Source organism: Primulina eburnea, chromosome 1 (genome assembly GCF_022965805.1).
Source record: "Primulina eburnea isolate SZY01 chromosome 1, ASM2296580v1, whole genome shotgun sequence".
NCBI classification, from domain to species: Eukaryota; Viridiplantae; Streptophyta; class Magnoliopsida; order Lamiales; family Gesneriaceae; genus Primulina; species Primulina eburnea.
The window spans coordinates 4,535,943-4,558,841 of NC_133101.1; the positions used below are offsets into that span (position 1 = coordinate 4,535,943).

Sequence of the window (22,899 nt, forward strand, 5' to 3'; positions counted from 1 at the left end):
TTTTATGATGTATTAAGAATCACTATTGATTTATTTAGATGTTGAATTTTCAGGTGTCGTCTAGAATGAAGGATGCAGAAACAATATACAAAATTAAGATATTGGAAAAACTTGTTGAAGACCAATTCAACGAGACTCAAATGCTTAAACAAATGTGTTGTCAATCTGATGGATTGGTGAAAAATTAGTCCACATATTTTGTATTTATATCCACAAAATTAGATTGTAAAATGGAGATTTAAACTACGGCAAATATCAATTTTTACTTGCACTTTAGCGCAATCCATTGATTTATCAGTATCCTCATAGGAGTCCTGGGAAAAAATTTAAAGAGAAATTTAATTAATAATTGATTTAGGGAGTGAAAACAAAATAAAATTGGATTTAGGGAGTGCATCATATGATTTTATTAAGAGTGAGTCTCATGTGAGACCGTCTCACGAATCCTAATCTGTGAGATGGGTCAACCCTACACATATTCACAATAAAAAGTAGTACTCTTAGCATAAAAAATAATATTTTTTCATTGATGACCCAAATAAGAGATCTGTTTCACAAATACGACCCGTCAGAACATCTCACACAAGTTTTTGCCTTTCATTAATTGGGGATGAGCACACATTTTAAGTTTTCACGGGGTATTTTTCGACAATCCTCCCAAATTTTTTTTAATAACTTTTCTCAGTTTTCTTTAATTATCTATTTTGTTTTTACGGAATTACTTTTATATCCCTTTCAGGTCGACCCGGCTCGTTGATCGGTATATGGGCTCATACGAACCGCTCATTCGCTCGAGTACGAAAACGTCTGATTTTGCTTGCACTTACAGGTTCCCTTCTTGATCGCAAAACAGTTGCGATTCTAACCTGTCGACACTGCTCAACCACTGAAGATTCACGAGGTAATCGGCTTCAATTTGAAAAAATTATGGGAAATTTCGATCAAATTTGGTGAATTTGTAGATCAAATGCATTTACTCGGATCCATTGGTTGAGTTCCCACCGTTCTGACTTCTGTGTGGTTGCTGATTAATGTACTGTTGATTGTTTCCAGCTTATAAATCGAGAAAAAATGGCGAAGACAGACAAGCAGAGAGCTTTAGATTACATCAACCAGATGTTTCCCACAGGTCACAGATAAAACTTCATGCCTATGAATGGGAATTTTTCTGTGTACATATTTATATGTCTGGGTAAACCAGTGAGGTCTTATTAGCTGTTAGAATTTTATTGAGAAATGCAGTTTTTTCATAAGAATTTCACGTGGAATTTATCGGAAGAACTTGGTGGCCTATAAAATTGAGTATCCACTAGGAGGCTATCGGTTCACGTATTCATGTGGGAGAACTTGGTGGTCTAGAAAATTTGAGTATTCGAGCTGTGTTTTTTTTTATCTCTGTCATTTTCTATTTGAAGAGATCCAGGACATGAAGCTTCTAGCATGCTGGACCAGGATGTTACAGCTATATGGAAGTAAAAAAATTCAATCTTTCGAGTAACTTGATGGATCCTCGGTTCAATAAGCGTGCTTTATAGAGTTTTTATTGTGAAACCTGTAGCACAAACCTGCATATGTTTATTTGATTTCTGGAAAGATTGTACTTCTGACTCTGCCAATGATTGGTGATGTGCAGAGGCATCTCTATCTGGTGTTGATCCACTTATGCAGAAAATACACGTTGAAATTCGTAGAGTGGATGCTGAGATTTTAGCGGCTGTTCGTCAGCAGGTTGGTATTTCATTTACTGTTTCTTCTCTTGGATTCATGCACTATGTAATTCAACAAATATATTGTATTATATTATTCGATATTACATTACATTATATTTTATTATATTATATATAGCTGCGTGAGGATGATTGAAATCACTGAAATCCTGCTTGTATCAGAACATGTCTTTTCCGCTTTGGAGAATATTTCTGTTTGTTTGGCTTATTTGGACTTGATATTATGTTTAGAGTAACTCAGGAAGCAAGGCCCGGGAGGAACTTGCTGCAGCCACTCACGCGGTTCAGGTCCGCTAATACCTAATTTCCCATCACACCATTTATTTCCTTGGCACAAGTTTCTTTGCACTTTTCATGATTTGGTCATCATTTTTCGCAGCAGCGTTATATCAACATCATTTCTCTTTGTTTATCTGTTTTCTACCATATGAACAGGAACTCATTGGTAAAATTAGAGAAATAAAAACAAAAGCAGAGCAAAGTGAAACAATGGTTCAGGAAATATGCCGTGACATTAAGAAACTTGACTTTGCAAAGAAGCATATAACGACCACAATTACTGCCCTTCATCGTCTTACAATGCTAGGTTAGTTGTCTTACTCTTGATTCTTTATGGAAAGAGTTTGTCCCCAGACTCCCCACGATCTCGCTGTATTTAGGCTTGTTTGCTGTACAGTTTTTTAAATAATAGCTTTCTTGTTGAATTTTCATCATGTTTTAGCAGATATGCTTGATTCAAGGTTAAATTTTTAAAAATATTTTGTTTTTATTTTTACTTTTCGGGTTTGATATTATTTAGCGAGATCCTTATGCTTTTCATTTTGTTTAAGTTTCACCACATTTTCTTTTTTTGGCAATTGAAGTTGTGCTTGGATCTTTTGGTTGTGTTTGATTCACTCGCACCTCTCACATCTTATGATTTTAAAGAATATCAGTTGAATATAAAATGGAGTTTGAATTACATGTTTGATGTCCGACCACAATGTGAAAATTTTAAAGAATATCGGTGGAACGTAAGGTGGAGTTCGAATTACATTTTTTGTAGCCTGACTGATATTGTATGCAATGATTGATTTGAATATGAATTGTTCGAGTCACTTGTGAGATTATTGTGGTTGAAAATGATGTGTGTTATGTCACATGATGTGCTTTGAAAGTAATTTTTTTGGGGACAAAAAGAAAACAAACTTTCGAAAAAGGGTAGAACATATCAACCAAACAGCACCATCTTCCTTTTAAAAGTTTGTTTGGGCAATTTTCATTTTATGGAATCTATGTCGGCAACTGCACCAAGGTTTAACTGGGAACCATTCCTTTATACTAAGAAAGAAAATCAAATACGAGTTAATTAATTATGTGATTCTGTTAGAATTAATGCAATCTCTGTTTTGCATGCAGTCTCTGCCGTAGAACAACTCCAAGTCATGGCTTCCAAAAGGCAATACAAGGAGGCAGCTGCGCAGCTTGAGGTACTAAACAACTGCGTACCAGCTTGTCTTCGATTATCTAATAATCCTCGCGTTTTATATACGTGGACTTCTCGTTCTATTTCAGGTTTAACTTGCTATTTTAGAAACATCTTTCAGGGCTGGAATATGTTGATAACTTGATACAGAATATTAGCTTATTTAAATATGGAGCTCCTTTAGGTCAATTGGCTGTTAATGATTAGTAAAGACAGAATTTTCATTCAAGGCTTTAGAAAAAATATCTCTTCTGACAATAATAAATATTAAATACCTCATATAATTTATGGTGTAAGGTTATAGGTAAGGAGGTCATCCAGTAACTCTTTTCTAACTAAATTTTTTTGGTTGATTACAACACTTTTATCATTGGGAAGCAATTATGATACATTTAAAAGTCGGTCGAGGTCATGATGTAAAACAATCAAGAGTCTTTCCTAATGCAATTAAATTCGACATAAATTCCATCCAAACTATCGTATATTTATGGTAGAATTATCATTTTTTGTAAGAATGAAGCAAACTAATAGATGCTACGCCGTTTGGGTATTATAATTGGTTGAACATTAGAATGAATCTAGAAAAATAAAAAATTATAGCTTCAAACTTAGACGTTGCATGTGTGAGATAATTTTTGGATAACTGATATCACATTTGAACTTGATAATGATTAAAAGTTTTCTGGTCCAAATTTTATTTATCTACATGTAGTTGGCTTCAATTCTTGCATGGACCGTGACATGCTGTTTTAAGCACTCGCAGACCTACATTCATCGCCACATGATTAGCATGTTCTAGAAGTTTATCTTGGGGCATTGTATAAAAATAAGTATATCAGATTGGACTATTAATTGCAATGGGTACATGGTAATTGTGAATTTTAATTTTAATATGCGGCTGTCATCTTGTGCTCTCTAATAGTTTGTATTTTTATACATAATTTTAAAACTTATCATTGCTTCAACAGTGTTGAATGGTTTAGGAACACTCCAAGCAATTAATTTACAGTTTCTTTTTACCTTTGATGTAACTATGCATCTATGTTAGTTTCTTGTTATATATTATTGATTGACATTATCTGTGCAAATTTACTCCATTGTATATTTTTGCATAATTCATGGGTTTGCAATGCATTTCAGGCCGTCAATCAGTTATGCGGTCACTTTGATGCTTACAGAGATGTTCCAAAGATTACAGAACTTCGGGAGAAATTTAAGAGCATCAAACAAATACTAAAGTCACATGTGTTTTCAGATTTCTCCAGGTTTGTTGTATTTGATAGCTGTAGATCAATCCTGAATGCTGCTTCTATATCTTGTCTTCAAGTCTTGCGATAAGCTAATTTCAGGAATTATAAGTCTGTTTAAATACTATCATTTTCCTTTCCTATATCTATTTTGGCATCACAACCAGTCATTAATGTTGAGGCAAAGTAGCCGTAAGCTTTGCTGCGAAGGAAATAAAATAGAGAGAATGCTGAATGTGTAATAACTCAAAAGTTCTTGATAGAATTATCACCGCGAAATTATGCGTAATGTGTAATAATGCAAAAGTTCTTATTAGAATTATTACTGCAAGATTTTAGATATACTCGTAGAAGTATGTGAAAACGTACTGCATATTATATATCAATACATTTTAAAACAATTATAAAAAAAATTACCATTTTAAAACATGGTTCTGAAATTGCTTTCTGTTTTTTCCTTATTTCCAGCGTAATTGCTATCTTGTTATGACACGTTTTTTGTAACTTTTTTTAGATAGGTGTGGTGAGTACTGTGTAAACTTTTCTTTGTAAAATGAATTGATGACGGTGTTTGTTTGCTTTGTACCAAACTTATTTTGGGTTAAGTTTCATTTTTTGTAGAATGTGCATCTTCCACCGTATTTCTTTTTGCCATTTTTCCTCCTATGCTTTCTTCCCTTTTTTCTCTGTTCTGTTAAAATTTCACGATATCAATTCTCCACAGCTTAGGGACAGGAAAAGAGACAGAAGAAACTCATCTACTGCAGCAGCTATCAGATGCTTGTCTAGTTGTCGATGCTTTAGAACCATCAGTCAGGGAAGAGTTAGTAAAGAATTTTTGCAGCAGGGAACTTACTTCATATCAACAAATTTTTGAGGGAGCTGGTGTGCAAATAAAATTTTTGTCCTGGCATTCTATTGATTTTTTACGTTCATTTGATATATCTTATATTTGACAGAATTAGCAAAGCTGGATAAAACAGAAAGACGGTATGCCTGGATCAAGCGTCGACTGAGAACCAATGAAGAGATTTGGAAACTTTTTCCATCTTCATGGCATGTTCCCTATCTGCTCTGCATCCAGTTCTGCAAATTGACAAGGTTGGTGACTTACCTTCATTTGCGTTTTCTGGTATAATTCTCTAGGAAGCTTCCTGTTCAAAATTTTCTCCTTGGTCACATGATTTTCTGATTAATGTGTTGGTATCTGGCCAAATAACTGCGAGTGAGCAAGTATTTAGCTTTTGGTGTGTTCAATTTGTTGACTATTGAATGGCTGTAGCAGCAATCTCGGACACTTAATTTTTACATCAAAACCTAGACAAATCTTTTTTCTGTGCTTGGTGATGATTTATGATTACTTCCAGATATGTTTCTAGTATGGTGTTTATAAAGATGATTTTATCATATTTATATATATGCTGCTTATGTGGGATATTTACTTGAAAGCTTGTTATGAGATGGTCTGTGTGATGTTTCCAAGCTTGCTGTTGTAGAGACTTTGAAAATAAATCTAATAACAATGCTGTAAAACTTTTCATGAGATTTTCATAAAACTCTGACCTTGCATTGGTTTCTCTGTGACTCCAGGACACAAATGGTGGAGATTCTCAATAATCTTAAAGAAAAGCCAGATGTAGGAACAATATTAGTGGTGAGATCCTTTTAATATCTTGTTGTAAAGTTTTCAAATTGTTTTAAGTTTACCGTCAATTGTTTAAGTGGGCAGTAACCAAATTGTCAGAAGTGATGTTCTTGTACATTGAATTACCAGAGATGCATACTCTAAATTCTCAACAATTGAGAATCACGTGCATGCATCATTGTCTGTAATTTTATTAAGCTTTGCTTCTTGTTTGCTATACATCTGAAATTTAATTTATACTGGTTTATCTTTAATAATCTTTCAGGTTTTCTTTTTCTTTTTGTTTGTGTGTGTTCATGTCATCAGTCTTATACAATTTTGATTAGCTATCGATTTCTCATTTCCTAGGCATTTTTACCAAAATATTGGTGGTCTCTTTCACCAATTAAACATTGGCCATCTGAAATATGTTTACTGGGTATGGTGTTTGCTGGCACTCCTGGTTGAGCCTTTTGTCTCTTGCTCATCCCAGGGACAAAGGTTAATAAAGTTTGATCATTATTATTTGACATGCTCCGGTCCCTTGTGGAAGTCCTATTTCTGCAAAGTCCACCTTGTAGGTCAGGTTGCGGTGGTTATATAGTCTGAGATTGTGAGCCTCTCTATGTGGCTTTTTCATGGGGGACACACTGTCTGTGGATCATCATAGGTGATCGAACATTCTCACACAGTAAATTCCTCAATAAAATTATTCTTTTAAGTTCGAATAAATCGCAAGTGCACAAGTCAAGTCATAATATAGTGTACGGAGTACAAGTATCGTTCCTACAGAAAATTCGTTAGTTAATTACAACGAAAATTAAATTAATTTATAAACTAAATTAAAATAAAATAAAATAAAAAGATGAAACAAACAAAATAATTGAAAATAAAATAATATCAAATAATTGTTCGGATCTCGGTTCACCTACAACTTAATCTTCTCTAACCATTGAATTTCAATTCTTAAGCCATGTTTTTTATGGAATTCCCTAATCTATCACTATACTATGTTAAATTATATTTATTTAACTAACAAAATGCAGTAACCAAATGTCTTTGTTATTTAACATTTGCAATCGCTTCAACGAACAATGGAATCCTCTAGTTTTTTATTTTCGGTCTATGACTATCAACATGTATCCAACTTCATATGTCTATGCAAGTTGTAGATCATGTATTTTGTTATTCTATCATGTTATAAAAACTCATTTCGGTCTCAATTATAATATATAAAATCACTTCGAAGTTGATTATACTCCAAAGATGAAATAAAAATACAATAACATAGTCAAGTATGTTTTAGAATACAATTCAGTCTTCAATCATAACTAAAAGAAAAGAAATAAAACACTGGTTGGAGTTCTTGTTCCTCAGCTGCTCTCTTGCTCGGCTGTGTGTTCTCCTTCAGTTTCTGCCTCCTCCGGCTCCTTGATGCAACCATCTTTTTCTCCCTTCTCTTGTACCACCGGATCCAGGAAACCGTGGCCCTCTTCTCAAGAAACTAAGTTGGTCCAGTTGTTTCCTAAAAATTGAGATACACCAAGATAAGGACAAGTGCTTCCACATTCTTTGATTTGCTTCTAATTGTCAATGGAGGGGTCCCACACAAAGCTAGTATACATTTGCCATGCTTTCTTGTGATTTCTTGCCCTGTTTCTTTTCTAAAGTCTTGTTGCGTGAGATCTGCATAACTTTTTCTGTCTTCAAGCTGTGCTAGGGCGGTCATATTCTGCTCTCGCTTTTGTTTTTCTTCAGTTGTGAGCAGGAGCAGTCATTTTTTACCGAATTAGTGCAAGGTGCTCTGCCAGGTTTTGGACTTCATCACGTATATGTCATCTTTTTGCCACTTTTGCCTACAAAACAAACAATTCAATTGAGGATTGACTCAAATACACAAACTATAAAATAAATGAATAAGATATGGACACAACATAGACAATCATGCAATAACGGACTCAAAACGACGTGAAATAACATGCAAAATCGACACATCAAAATGCTAACATTTATGCTCAATGGACCTAATAATAGCTAACTTGTGGTAGTTTTACCTTTTATGCTTCTAATGTTTGACGTCCAACAGGCATTGCAACGTACTCTTGAATTTGAGGAAGAATTAGCAGAAAAATTTGGAGGTGGAAGTCGGAGCAGAGAATCAGAAAGTGACAATGTGGAAGATAAAGTGGAAAGTAACAATCAGATTGTTTCAGACATTCGAAAGAAATATGAGAAAAAGCTTGCTGCACATCTTGGAAGTGAGAATGAGGTGGCTTCATTATTAATTGATTAAGTTGATAGATACCACTAGTCAATATAATTGGCTACATCATGCAGTTCATGCTACTTGTTGACGCACTTACTTCTTCTCAAGCCAGGATCAAGATGGCCACAAAGATTTATCTATTCCTGGTGCTGGGGTAAGTTCCCTTGCTCGGCACTTGTGCATGGTGCACCAAGAAACCAAATTTTATCTCGTAACTAGAATTTGTCTTCTACTTGTTTGCTATGATTGTATTGTTTAGTTTGTTTATTGTGCATTTGATAGAGTAAGCTTAAAAAATCATGTAATTTTTTTCTTTCAAATGGGTTGATTTTTCATCTGTGAGTCATAGGCAAATTTATGTGAAATATTTTCTAAAAAAATAATTTTGAGCTTTGAATACAGCCTCCAAACTTGTATTGCATCAGGGCGACGACAATCTATTGCAAAAAAAGTGTTGAATATGGTTCTGGTTCTTGTGCACTGAATTTATAGTCTGTAGCTCGATCCTCGTTCAGATTTTAACCTGAAAATTCCTGCTTAATTTTTTGTGATATTGATTGCACTGTTTTATGCTGCAGTTCAATTTTCAAGGGATCATTTCATCATGCTTTGAACCTTACTTGACAGTATATGTGGAACTGGAAGAGAAGACCCTTTTGGAACATTTGGAGAAACTTATCCAGGTTAGGTTTCCTACTTCCTGACAATGTGCAAGTGGTGGGCCTGTTTTATCTCTGCACTAATGGGCATTTCTATATCTTATATGCTACAGGAAGAAACTTGGGAAACTGAGGAGGGAAGCCAAACTAACATTTTATCTAGCAGCATGCAGGTAAACAAATGGGAATACTAATGAAAAATATGTTTTGTAAAGCTAGTAGATGATAACCCTTTTTTTACCATTCAATGATGTTGTTGCATTTGCTTATTATTCCCAAGAAAGTAAATACAGTCAAATAGGTTGATGAAAAACATAAGCTGATTCTTGGACTTGATTTCCTTTTTTCAATATGCCAAGTCTGTTTCTTCTCTCTTAATAAGTTGTTGGAATCTGAATTCACTTGGTGGTGTCAAGCCTTACATTGATAAAGTTAATCTGCCGTAGGCTGCATTGTGCAAGTGATCATTTTGCAAAATATTAGGTTTCAGGACATTCAATATTTTCACTTATCACGCGGAGATGAAATATTTCCTTTTTGGTCTCCCTTCATCTTTCATTATGTTTTTTCTATTTGTACCTGCTCCACCTATTTTTTATCAGAAGGTTCATGTGTCCTGAATTGAACTCATGCCACTTTGATTTCTGAGTCTTACCTAGCAGTAAAATAAAATAAGTTTGTGATTCGCTCATGCTCTCAACTATCACACCTTTGCTCAACTTCAGTTAGATGAAATAAATCTTTGTTCTTACAGTTGTGAAGAGATTTTCTTCAGAAAATTCTTTAGTTTTCCCTGTGTATCTTTCACTTATTCCAGTTTATTCAAAAACTCGGGACTTTTTGTTTTCAACTTCTAAACTATCCCAATCTACTACTATGATATCCTGTTATTTAACATGACATTAAGTGAATCAGTTAATCCACACTATTATGACGTAGGTCATATGTTAGTAAATCATTTACAAATTATGTTCATGTTTTTTCACGTGATTCAATAAAATTGTCCTTTGACATACACAGGATTAATTATTTTTTGCTTGGTCTCCGTCCTTCCCCGCAAAACGAAACACGGAATAAATTACAAAATAGTAAATTCTTGAAGTGGAAGAAAAGTATAATACATGTCTAATAATGTAGTCCATGTTAAACGCAACAACACGATTTCAAAATTGTGCTGCATTTTTTTGTCGAAGGACTTAGTCTAGAGATTTATCGTCGGCATGTTCTGTTCTCCGTGATTTAATCTCTCATCTTGAGTATGATTTTCATACCTTCTAAAATGCTTTTTAGGATTTCCAGCTCTGTTTTTATTTCTTGCATCTTTATTCTCGATTAGAGTAATGCTTGTTCTAAATCCTTGATTGTTATGTGAAGGTTTTTTTGATTATAAGGAGGACTTTAAAGCGATGCAGTGCTTTGACAAAAAAACAGACACTCTTTAATCTGATAAAGGTGCGTCTTTGTCTCCAGGCTTGTGCTTTGGCCTGAAGTAGGTAGAGTTTATTATGATTTTCATTTAAGGAGTACACATTATGTGAGGTCCTTTTACTCTAATGACAATCAATTATCAAACAATAATTATTTTATTTAAAACAGCAGCGGAAAAAGGGTTTAAAATACTTTAAAATGGACCATAGGGCCTTACACATTATCATATTAAAGGTGTGTCTTTACTTCCATTATATATGTTTTTCAAGAATCCTTAAATCTGTAAACAGGTATTTGAAAGAATTCTTAAAGCATATGCAACAAAACTTTTTGCCAAACTCCCCAAGGGTGGTACAGGAATTGTAGCTGCTGCTACAGGAATGGATGGTCAAATAAAGGTACTTATTTTTTAATTTTTTATGTGTTTTGTGTTAGTTATTGGTCAAATTAAGCAAACTTTTTTTTCTTCTCTAGTTTTTTATCGTTCTCGTTCAAATGTTGGCTTTTTTCCGTATTTTTCGCTGATGGTTTTTTTTCTGCAGACATCCGACAGGGATGAACGTGTGATCTGTTATATAGTTAATACAGCTGAATATTGCCACAAAACGGTTAGTTTTCAATCATCATATTAATTTGTAATCCTTCTATATAGACTATCATCAAAATATTGTATTTCAGACAACCAACTCAATTGGGCTTTGTAGAAATGTTTGGTGTTCTCCATGAAGTCAATCACACGACTGTATCCAATATCAAGTGAACTTATTACTTGTTAGATCTGGCACCTGACTGTGTGATAGTTATTTCATATGAGAAGGCATCTAAGGTTTTAGCTAGCATTTTCAGATTGACCTGTAGTTTGATAGAGGTTGATTGGAGATTTAACCTATTCTGCTGTATCTGTGCTCGTGTAAACCTGAGAGAGTGTAATGATAACTACTCTGTCATTAATACATATGCATCTTTTATTTCGTTTTCTATTTCTTTTTTTCCATTTTATCTATTTATCTGTGGCTGCCCCCTTTTTGACTATATTATCAGTGCATTATTTCGTCTACTTCGTATCAATTTCCTTTTGTTGTCTGTGCTACTAATATTTGAATTTTTTCCAGTCTGGGGAATTGGCCGAAAATGTGTCCAAAATAGTTGATCCTGTCTTTGTGGACAGGATTGATATGTCTGAAGTGCAGGTAGGAAAAATACCATATTCCTCATTATACAGTTGCTCCCTTCATACCAACCTCTCTCACCTACCTATCACTACATTGTGCAGGACGAGTTTTCAGCAGTTATAACAAAAGCATTGATAACTCTCGTGAATGGTATAGAAACTAAATTTGATGTTGAAATGGCTGCAATGACACGTGTTCCTTGGGGCACGCTTGAAAGTGTTGGTGACCAATCGGAGTAAGATGGCTTTATGGATATGCTTGTTGTTCAAAATCCTAATCTGTTTCTGTTTTTCTTTTTTAATGTTAACCTTGATGATATTCCTGCAGGTATGTAAATAATATAAATACAATCCTGACTGCTAGCATTCCTGTACTTGGAAACCTTCTTTCTCCTATATATTTCCAATTCTTTCTTGATAAGGTAAATGTGCTGGTATAATCTCATGTTAATCCACATTATATCTTGCTCTTCAATTTGAATTTATAGATTTCGGGAATTTCGCCAAAAAATTGTTACCACTCGACTGTACGAGAAGCAAATGTTCTGATCAAGACGTTTGAGTGATTCTCACTGTTTATTTCTTCTAAATGCATGGCTTTATTTTAAAATAACATCAGCGACCTTGAGTTTTCATGATGAACCGTTAACTTGACCCGGACTGGTTTTGGTTAAAAACAAAAGTGGTCGAGAAGTTAATTGGGTTACTTTCAGACAACACATAGCTCTGTTTCGAGCACAATGGGTTTATAAAAAATGGCCTAGCATGATATTTGTGTATAACTTGGTTTTTTTATTCATCTTGGAATATTCTGTGTCTCACTAGTGTGTGGCCTTCCTAATGTGTGAAGTCAATTGAATACTTGTATGTTAGATCTCATTGACTCATATATACAAATTCTTGTAGTGGGACACTTAAAGTGAGGGGTGTGGCGGAGAGTATATGATCCCTCCCACTGTTTTCCCTGGTTGATGCCAATAAATCAATTAGGAAAGTGGATTGCTGGGGCTAGAGACTCTGTAGGCTTATGCATATACTTTCAATTGTGAACGTATCATCTGCAAAGATTGATCTATCAGAGTTAATTCATTTTGTGTCAGGTTATATTACTACTGTTTTTCCGTTAATTAAGTGCTCATACTTTTAGGATTTTGCAGCTTGCGTCATCTCTTGGCCCACGCTTTTACCTTCAACATATTCAAATGCAAACAAATATCAGAAACAGGAGCCCAACAAGTAAATTTTCCCTCTCCCCTCCACCATCCCACCCCCAAAAAAAAAGGAATTGGTCCAGTGGGTTATACTCTGTTTGACATGTAATAAACCGAAAAAGCATATTGCATTCATGTAGCATTTTCTAATTTAAGGTGCTTTTATTGTGCAACCTGCAGATGTTGTTAGATACACAAGCTGTAAAAACAATTCTTTTAGATGTTCCTTCCCTTGGGAAAAAGGTACGATTGTAACTTGGCTACAGGTAGCCACTCATAATTGCATATTTAATATACCGAGGATCAAAATTCATATATTTTTGTGTTTTTTTTTTAAGCTTATGAAAGCTAAATCTATGCTTGATTTGCATTTGTTCCTAACGTCCTAAAGTTTCCTGCTTGTTCATCCATGTATTGGTCAACGAGCACTTAGTTTCCGATTTTTTTGGGCTTAACTTGAACAAAGGTGAAGTTTTTTTGCTTTCTTACCCGTATGGACGATATCCACTAGGAATTTAGCTGCTTGTTCCTCTATGCTTTGATTGAATTATCCAGCTTTTGTTCCTGTCGACTTGTGATCTAATAATGTTTGCAACTCCACGTACGTTTTGTGCCCCATAAATTATTGGATAATGCATCATTTAAAGTCTTTTAGTTAGTCATATTAGCTGGTGAAATAGTAGGTTTTTTAATTTGACATCACTTTTATATTTTGATTCCAGTAGATTGCGTCACTAATCTACTGTGACTGATTGTCCCTGGCCCTCAGTTGAAACTAATTCTTCCACGTCTGAACTAGTGACGTTCGTTGGGATCGGACCCTAAATTTCCCGTGAGTATCAACACAACTAACTAAGCAATTACGTGTGTTGACTCCAAATAGATCTTAACTAACTATGAAATTACGTGTGTTTTATCAATATTATTTTTTAAAAATGAAAATATTTCTTGAGCCCAAACTGGCATGAGATGATGGGAGGTTGCAGTCGATCGATGAAATAATGAAGAAAGTGATGGAAATAAGGAAAGCGACAGATCAAGAGACAAAGGAGATAGAAATAACAAAAAAGAAAGAGATTATAAGTAATAAAATAATATGGCGTACATTCGATCTAATTATTATATCAGATAATCGGGAATTCCCTTCCACTTGATCAAGTATTTGGTTTTATGGTGCACCACATGCATGTTGACGCTTAATTTATGCGTTTGGAAAACACCTTGTCTAGTACTTATTTATCTATCTATCAGTTTGCTTCTAGTTCAGACTTATTCTATATATATGTACACAATTAGGTATACACAACTAATTGAGAAATCGTACGAGTTTAGTCCAAATAACTCTTAACTATGGATTTTTTACATACTTCTATGGTATTCCACATATTTTGATTCCAGTAGATTGCGTCACTAATCTACTGTGACTGATTGTCCCTGGCCCTCAGTTGAAACTAATTCTTCCAATTCCCCTGCTCCCTGGTACAAACCTTCATGGGCTCTGGCCTCCAAATATTGGAAGCGAATCCTTGTCACCTCGAGATCAAGTATTCCTGGAGTTTTCCTGAGTTTTTAACTCATGTGAATCAAATTGTCTATGTGAACCAAATTGTCTACGTTTATTATGGCAATTTTTTAATGTTCTGTTGCATATTTTTTTTATGTTTACATAAAGATAACCGCCATTAGTTTTTCTTGGATAAACACTGGCATGAGTTGAATGACTTATTGGTGAACCTTCTACAAAATTGCTTTGCCTTGTTGTGGATCGTGAGCTGGCTCTTAGCAATAAACCGTGAACTTAAGGTTCCCCGTATATATTTTGTTTTTGAATAGTCAACTTATCAATTTGTTGAGATAAAGTTTGTCCATGTTACCTCAAAATATACACGACGGGTATGGAGATTCCAAGTAGACCCGTTATTTGCTACTTATTTTAATGCATAGATATGCGAACATTTCTTTCACAAAGAAGCAATGAAATCATCTCGCCTTTTACTCTACTTTCACCTTTATTTTGTCAGTAACTCTTCGCTTCTAAACCCATGAAAAGGAACCCAAACATCTATTAATTGTCCACCACTATTTTTGCATCTTAATAAAATAAGGCTGCGTTTGGATCGATGAATTTCAAATTCATTGATTTTCAATGTATTTTTTGTTGTTTAGATAAGCAAAACCATAAACTTTAAATTCATTTCTCATATAGTATTTCATGTTAATTAGAATGGATTTCAAGTTCACCTAATAATGGTGTTATTTGAAATTCATTATACTTTGTATTACTAATGTATAAATAATAAATGTGTGGATTTAAGATTTGATTTATTGTTTCATTATAAAAAATAAAATATAATGAAATCAATGGATTTCAATTTTTTTATGTATCCTGAGGATAGTTATGTTTGCCTCTCATTGTCTCCATTGGCCATCCTAGATCGGTTCGGTTTCTACAAAAGAATTAGGACTGTACTTTTAAGTAAAGTAGTTTAGTAGCCCATAGATCTAGAGAGAATAAAATCTTTTAGAAAATTATATTTTTGACTCCTCTCCTCCCATTAGATAAATCTTTAACAACTAACCTTTATTTTCTCTAAACAGACATCTGTAGCTGCTGGTTACTCAAAATTTGTGAGTCGTGAAATGAGCAAAGCTGAAGCTCTGCTAAAGGTGTGATTTAGATTTATGATTGGACATGTTCTTTTCTTTTACATTTTCGGAGAACATGATCATTTACATGCTATGCAGGTTATATTGTCCTCAACTGACTCTGTGGCAGATACATATTGTGCTTTGTTGCCTGAGGGTACACCTTCAGAGTTCCAACGGATTCTGGACCTGAAGGTAGTTCTCTATTGATTTCGAATAATTGGGATCTATTATTCTGTCTCAGAATCAAGAATTTTATAAGTTTGCATTGTTGTTTGTCACCTTATGGAGGGTGTCTTATCCTTCTTTTATTTGTTAATATGTTGGTTTCGTCAGGTCAACACATTTATTCTTCCGGCTAGAAAGTACTAATGTGTCCATTAGTTTTTTTTAAAAAAAAAAAATTAATCAGCTGTTCTGTTTATTATTCAAATTTTTCTCTCTTCAGAAACTAGGTCAAAAGAATTGAATATGTTGACTAGGCGTTCTTACATTGTTAAAAATTAAATTAACAGCATTGACATTCTCCCCTTCAATTTCATAAGAATGCGCAGTTTTGCCATTAAAGTATCATCTATTGCTATTTGTTTGTTTGCTTGTATGCATTGAAAATTTGGATTTCTTTCCAAACTTTCGAATCAGGCATTTTCATTGACTTTCTCACGTCATCTCATTTTATTACCTTCTTCTCTAGGGCCTCAAAAGGACTGATCAACAAACCATACTCGACGACTACAACAAACGTGGGGCAGGGACATATCAAACATCTTTAAAGACTGTCATCCCATCTGCACCCAACACCATGGTGGCAGCACCCGTGATAGCTAATCCAATCGCACCTGGGATCATCCCACTGAAGGAAGAAATCGTGGCTAGAGCAGCTGCGCTAGGGCGAGGTGCTGCCACAACAGGAATCCGCAGATTCTTAGCTTTAACTGAATCAACCACCAAAGATAGAAAAGATGGGGCATTCAGAAAGCTTTTCATCGGATAATATATGTTTGCTCCTTTTCACATTGGGTTCATTTCTGTTTCTTTTGAAGATCAGAATTAGCCTCTGATAACTTTATCAGCCCTTCCCCTGGGGTAGAAATTGTACTGCAGTTGTGGAGTTGTAATGGGATTTTTGGTTTAACGGTTCACATTAAGCCGCAGGCATTTTTTTGTACGGGTAAATTCAAATTTTTCTTTGGCTGTAAATTACTTGCTTGATTTTAATCATCATAGTTTTAAGTTTTTTAATTCGATGGAATAGATTAAAGTCGAAGTTTTTATATTGAAATGCATGTACTCTTTTTTTAACGAATAAATGTATATAGTTTTAGTATGATTAAAAATTAAAAATAATTTAAGTTCAAGTATTATTTTTATTTGAATTATCAAAAAATATCTTGGTGTGTTGATTGATTAACATTTTAACGAGATCAAGCTTCGTTGACGCACCAAAAATACCAAAAAAAAAATTAGGTTATTGGATTGATGAATTCGAACGGAGAAATTCTAATTAATTATAGATTTAAGATGATACTATTTTTCGATTAATGTCAAAACATGTCACAACTGTGTATAAATTATACTTAAAATTAAATGATAGTGAATTAAAAATCGGAAGATAATGGGTCAATAACTTAGATAAATTTGATTTTTTTTAAAAAAAATGACTCTGCTGTTAAAATAACATTGCATTATGTGTTTCTGTTTTTTTTTTTTTGTTTTTTTTGACTTTTGAGTAAGAAGTTTATTTTTTAATATGCAGAGAAAAGATCATAAATTTGAATGACATTTATTTAATATGTAGCATTATATAGAGTGGCTAATATTTTTTTATCTAAATTTATTATTAACATTATTATTTTGTTTTTTGAATCTCATCTCGGATAGTCATGACTAACCTTTTTTATTTATTTTTGTTGAAAGAATATCGAATCTTTGTTTTTTTTTTTTTTGGAGATGTCTAATTTTTCTTTTTTCTTTTTTTTTTTCCGGAGCATATATCTAACTTTATTTTGGTATAATTAGAAACGGCTATTTTATCCTTTTTAAAGTTTATTTCATCTTGCATTTTTTTTAAACTATTATCTCTCTTTTGAGACATCACGAAACAAAATTTACTAATAAAAAAAAATACACGTGCTCAAAACTTAAAATTATTTATATTACTTCTTCCAAATTCCATATTTGCGGTTTCAAGAGTTCATGAAATTTCTCAACTCAAAATTACCCATTCTATTTGTTCTTCAATATTGCTTTAAATAATTCAGAATTCACCCCCCCCCCCCCCACAAAAAAAAAAAAAATCACTCAAAGAATCATTCGAAGTATCAAATAAATTACTTTAAATACAATTTTACTTGAACATAGTAAACTTGTTTTTTTTAGAATTTAGAACAATTAATTTCATAAAATAATTTCCGCACAAACAATTGTACTTTCTTCAAATTCTACTAATTCACCCGTCATTATACTCATCAAGACTATGAATACAAACAATACCATCGAACACTTGAAGTGTAGCAAGTGGAAGGTAGACATGGACAATTCAGCCCTACTTCCTACTAAAAGTCTTCAATTATACCTAATTTGGTTTGACAATCCAGTCCTCGAATCCTAACTATATATTATATATCCTCAAATATGTGTTTCAATACCAACTTGAAAATTCAAAAACACTGAACCGAATGGCGAAGCAACTGGATTAGTCGAATCTGGCCGAGAGGATGATCTATCTATCATATCTACGTCTAATCTCAATGATCGTGGTTATTTAAGATGAAATTAAGGACGTGCTGATGCGAATATTTTATTTGTGAAATAGACATAGGTCATTTAGGGTGAATATTAAATTTTAATGTTATGAAACATAAATTGAAGGTAAAAATTTACTTGAAAAGTAGGGTGAGTCTCATGTGATACCATCTCACGGATCATAATCGTTGAGACGGGTCAGCCATACCCATATTTACAATAAAAAGTAATACTCTTAGCAGAAAAAATAATACTTTTTCATAGATGACCCAAATAAGAGATCCGTCTCACAAATAAGACCCGTGAGACCGTCTCACAAGTTTTTTGTCTAAAAAGTAATAGGCTTACAGTTTAAAATTTATTATTTTGAGAAAAAAAATGAAGTGGAATTTTACCCTAATAATTCCAGTGCCCCTGCAATAGGGTTATCTGAGTGATCTGTGTATAGAGCTCCCTTGTGGTTCATATCTTTTAGTGAGAATCCTATTCAGTCTCAAATTCAAACATTTGTTGTCTTCTTCTATTTCTAAAGAGAATGTTTTCTACAACAAAAATTAATTTTCGCAGCACACAATTGACTTTTCACAGCGTACAACAAACGCTGCGCAGTTAAAAGCGGTTGAAACTCAGAAGTATTGACAACGAACTGTGCCCGTTGCGAATAATGATATTGACAGTAGGCACTGTACGTCGTGGATATAGACATCGACAGCGCGCATCGCACGTCGTGCATATGGGAATCGACAGCAGGCAACGCACGCCGTGGATACAAGAATCCACAGCGCGCTCCGCACGATGTAGATACAAGCGTCGACAGTGCACATCGCATGTCGTGGATATAGGAATCCACAGCACGCAACGGATAGGCACGTCGTTAATAACATTATTGACAGCGTGCATTAAAAGCACGCAATGAATATGCACGTCGTTAATAACATTATTGACAGCATGCATTAAAAGCACGCTGTTGATATAGCGCTGCGAAAATTCAATTCCTTGTAGTGGTTCTACAAACAAGAAATTTGTTACAATCGATAAATTTATAGTTATATAAACCTTCTTCTCAGATTTAAAATCACCCCCAAATATCAAGAATTTTCTTCTTTTTTTTTAAGTTTTGAGAGGAGTTTGTTATAATTTGATCTCGAACTTAATATCTCATGCCAAATCCGAAAAGAGTGGGTCTCATGTGAGACCGTCTCATGGATCATAATCTGTGAGACGGGTCAACCCTACTCATATTCACAATAAAAAGTAATACTCTTAGCATAAAAAGTAATAATTTTTCATGGGTGACCCAAATAAGAAATCTGTCTCACAAATATGACCCGTGAGACCGTCTCACACAAGTTTTTGTCATCCGAAAATATGATGTCCATGAGATATAAGTCATCAGCCTAAACATATGGCGTTCTCATGATAATTATATAATATATTTTCAAATAAAAATCAATCATAGACATACAGACATGGGAAAATTCAGATTGCATGTATAGCCTCACTCCTACCTAATTTATGATTTCACCAGTAGAAGTTGTGACTTGCGATCCCTATATTCTGATTATACGTGCAATCAGGGGAATTGGTGAATGTAACAACCCTGGAATGGTCTCTATTTTTTTTATTTTTTATTTAATTTCTTCAGTAGTTGTTAATTTCAAAGTAAAAAATTACTCTTTTACTACTGAATTGGAGGTTGATTTTAAAAGAGTTGATTTATATGAATAGGATGAATCTCATAATAACATATTTATTTTCAATCAAACGCTAGATAAAACAACGACGATGTAAAGTCTGATCAAACGCGATGCAAAGCCAAACACCAAGGACAAATGGTGGAAAATCGACAATTAAATGGTTGTCGATAAGGCCTCCATAAAATAGCAAAAGCTTGGAGAATAATTTCGATGGTGAAAGCTGAAGAAAATCCACACAAATTTACCATACAACATTTTTCTAAAATTAAAATACATATTTATTTATATATTAATAATTGACACAAATTGAAGATCCTCACTTCTTCCCCCTTAGATCAAACTCGGGAACTGCTCCTGAATGATCCAAGGGCCTTGATTGCTCCTGCCCTTAATATGAACTGGTGGTAGAAAGCTGCAATGGCTGCACCAATGAAGGGTCCCACCCAAAAGATCCACTGAAAAATAAAATAAATTAAATTAAATTAAACTATAAAAAAAATTCTGGGTTTTTTTTCAAAATTATTTTTGGAGGTGTCCATATAGTTTACCTGATCATCCCAAGCCTTCTCTTGGTTGTAGATTACTGCAGCTCCAAAACTCCTTGCGGGGTTGATGCCGGTTCCGGTGACGGGAATGGTGGCTAGGTGGACCATGAACACCGCGAATCCGATTGGAAGAGGTGCCAACACCTAGTTTCGTAATTCATTCGATGATCAATATATCATATATGACACGGAAAATTCATAAAATGGAAGAATCTTATAATAGAAGTGGAACAAAATGTCATGTTACATTATTACTAATTCGACATTTTGGTAAAGGGTTGTGGAATTGATGCCTTGGCTCTAAGGCTCTAAAGCCACTTTTTGAGGTTTGGTGGCTCAAGGCTCTAATAGCCACAAGTTTCTTGTCAAATTTCCTAATTTTGACACATAATTTTGATCATTACGTCTCTTTTATATTATGTTTAATTGAGATTAAAATCTCATTATTCTTAAATCATAGGTCGCAAGCGATTCAAAATCACTCAAACATTACATTTCGGGACCATGTTAGATATTATAGGACTAATGTTATTTGCAATCCACTTTTTATTACGCACACACCACCTCGTCGAAAAATAAGAATAATTATATTCACAAAATTTGGGGTGGCATCAAGTCAAACAATTGAAAACACAATATTAAATCCATGTTTGAAAGAGAAGGCTTTCATTTGCTCAAATCTATTTGACTTTTAAGTAGTAGATATATAATCTTGGAAAACAGGGCAGATTAGCTAGCAATCTAGGAGAATTGGGGATTCAATAAAGTTTGTGGGCCAAAAACTTGAATATTTTCAAGAATCACATAGAACTTCAAGTTGATCCAAAAAACAATCACAAAGAGAAAGTGCTTCTTACAGGGACATGAGAATCTCTTGCGCTTCTCTTGGGATCGGTGGCCGAGAAGACTGTGTAAACGAGGACAAACGTGCCGATGATCTCGGCCCCCAAGCCGACTCCGATGCTGATGCCTGGTTGCAGCTCGTTGGCGCCGCCACCGTACCTTTTGTAGAAAGATTTCTGGAATCCCTTGACCAGCCCAACTCCGCAGATGGCACCCAAACATTGAGCTACCATATACATCAGCGCCCTCACCAGCGACACTTTCCGAGCCAGTAATAGCCCCCATGTCACCGCCGGGTTAATGTGACCCCCTATACATACATACATATGTAAGTAACCACTTACTTAATTCAAACAGTTGTATGAATTGTTTCACTACATTCCGATATCAGGTGCCATAGGTACTCTGCAGACCAGGACTAAAAAGAAGAAACCACCAACTTATGGAACTGGTACCAAAATTTGAATGAATTCTTGAAATTCAAAACATGCCAACTTACACGATGAATTTTTCGAATATTGTCCCTGATAAAAATCACGTGTGCAAAATCTTTGTACAGATTAAACTCTCGTGGAAATCAAACAAGAAAAAAGCTCAAGTCCATACAAAATCCACACATAACAAGTCTAATAAAAGAAGTATGAAGGGAAAACAAATAAAGCAACGCAACTGACCAGATATCCCAGCAGTACAGTAGACAAGCACGAAAATCATCCCCCCGAAAGCCCACGCGATCCCCAGAATCCCCACACCGTCGCAGAAATCAGCTTCCGATTGACGCTTGTATCCGATCACTGTCAGCACGGTAACGTAAAGGAAGAGTAGAGTGGCTACGAATTCGGCTATCAAGGCCCGGTAAAAAGACCATTTCATCAGCTCCGCCGCGTCGATCAGCGGCGCTGGTGGCGGGTCTTGGTAGTCCTTCGCCGCAAAGGAGCCCTGCTCGGCCACGTCCTTGGTCATTTGGCCTTACGTAGATAAGGAAGTGTGTGTATTTCTTAGGTGGAAAGTGAGCAGTAGTGATAGAAGAAGAGAAAGTAGGATGGGGTATTTATTGTGGAAATTTGGTGGGAGTGGAAATATTTTATCATTATAAATTTAGATTTTTAGAATTTTATTTTTAAAAATATATTGATTTCACAAGATTTTATATAAAAATAAATATATGCATAATTGTGGAAAACTCATTCGAATGTATATTTCATGCCGAGTATTTACTTATTTATTCAAAAATTCAATATTTTCTTCATTTGTATATAAATAAGATAAAATTATGGCCAACGAACTTCTTATGTGTTATGGTTTTCTCGAAAAAAAGAAAAGATTTCTACAAATTATACGTTTTCTCTCACTTCGTGGAAATTTGAACGAAATTATAATCTACTTTCATCAAGTGATTTATTAGATAATTAAAAAGAGAAGATCCTGAATACTATTTGAAATTCAGAAGAACTGCATGAATGGGCGCCCAACTGGAAAAAAACCATTGTTGGACTTGAATAATCGCTCTTTGCTGTTCAAACGAAATTGTTTCATTTTTGTAGTTTTCTAATAGTTCCAAAATATTATAAGTTAAATTAATCAAATACAATTTTTTTCACTCTAGCTCAGAATATCAGTTCACT

At 34.3% G+C, this 22,899-nt stretch overlaps 2 protein-coding genes and 1 long non-coding RNA gene across 3 annotated transcripts; 1 reads left to right on the plus strand and 2 right to left on the minus strand.

Moving 5' to 3' along the window:
* The first annotated feature begins 767 nt into the window (after positions 1–767).
* On the plus strand, positions 768–16,682 carry LOC140823430 (vacuolar protein sorting-associated protein 53 A-like). The gene is given in 26 exon segments (XM_073184776.1): positions 768–901; positions 1,054–1,129; positions 1,634–1,728; positions 1,959–2,015; positions 2,163–2,313; positions 3,126–3,196; positions 4,333–4,457; positions 5,164–5,324; positions 5,399–5,540; positions 6,030–6,093; positions 8,150–8,332; positions 8,442–8,483; positions 8,908–9,012; positions 9,102–9,161; positions 10,363–10,440; positions 10,707–10,814; positions 10,959–11,024; positions 11,529–11,606; positions 11,690–11,823; positions 11,916–12,009; positions 12,745–12,777; positions 12,779–12,823; positions 12,979–13,041; positions 15,397–15,465; positions 15,544–15,639; positions 16,139–16,682. Coding segments are annotated over 25 exon segments (2,478 nt in total). The 5' UTR covers positions 768–901; positions 1,054–1,071; the 3' UTR covers positions 16,439–16,682.
* LOC140823436 (uncharacterized) lies at positions 13,118–15,390 on the minus strand. The gene is made up of 2 exons (XR_012116217.1): positions 14,251–15,390; positions 13,118–13,573 (listed from the first exon to the last, which is right to left on the minus strand). It is a non-coding gene; the product is annotated as an uncharacterized lncRNA (long non-coding RNA).
* Positions 16,683–20,027: 3,345 nt separating the features above from the next.
* LOC140823448 (probable aquaporin PIP2-5) lies at positions 20,028–22,310 on the minus strand. Its single transcript, XM_073184808.1, has 4 exons — positions 21,949–22,310; positions 21,289–21,584; positions 20,435–20,575; positions 20,028–20,341 (listed from the first exon to the last, which is right to left on the minus strand). Exons 1-4 carry the CDS (start codon positions 22,235–22,237, stop codon positions 20,222–20,224), a joined length of 846 nt encoding a protein of 281 aa, XP_073040909.1. The 5' UTR covers positions 22,238–22,310; the 3' UTR covers positions 20,028–20,221.
* Between the last annotated feature and the right edge of the window lie 589 nt (positions 22,311–22,899).

Excerpts from the sequence above, each read along its gene's own strand:
- LOC140823448 (XM_073184808.1), bottom strand. The coding sequence starts at position 22,237 with ATGACCAAGGACGTGGCCGAGCAGGGCTCCTTTGCGGCGAAGGACTAC. Across the intron at positions 20,576-21,288 it reads CAAGAGATTCTCATGTCCCT|GTGTTGGCACCTCTTCCAAT; the intron begins GTAAGAAGCACT and ends TTACGAAACTAG. Across the intron at positions 20,342-20,434 it reads AGAAGGCTTGGGATGATCAG|TGGATCTTTTGGGTGGGACC; the intron begins GTAAACTATATG and ends TTTATTTTTCAG.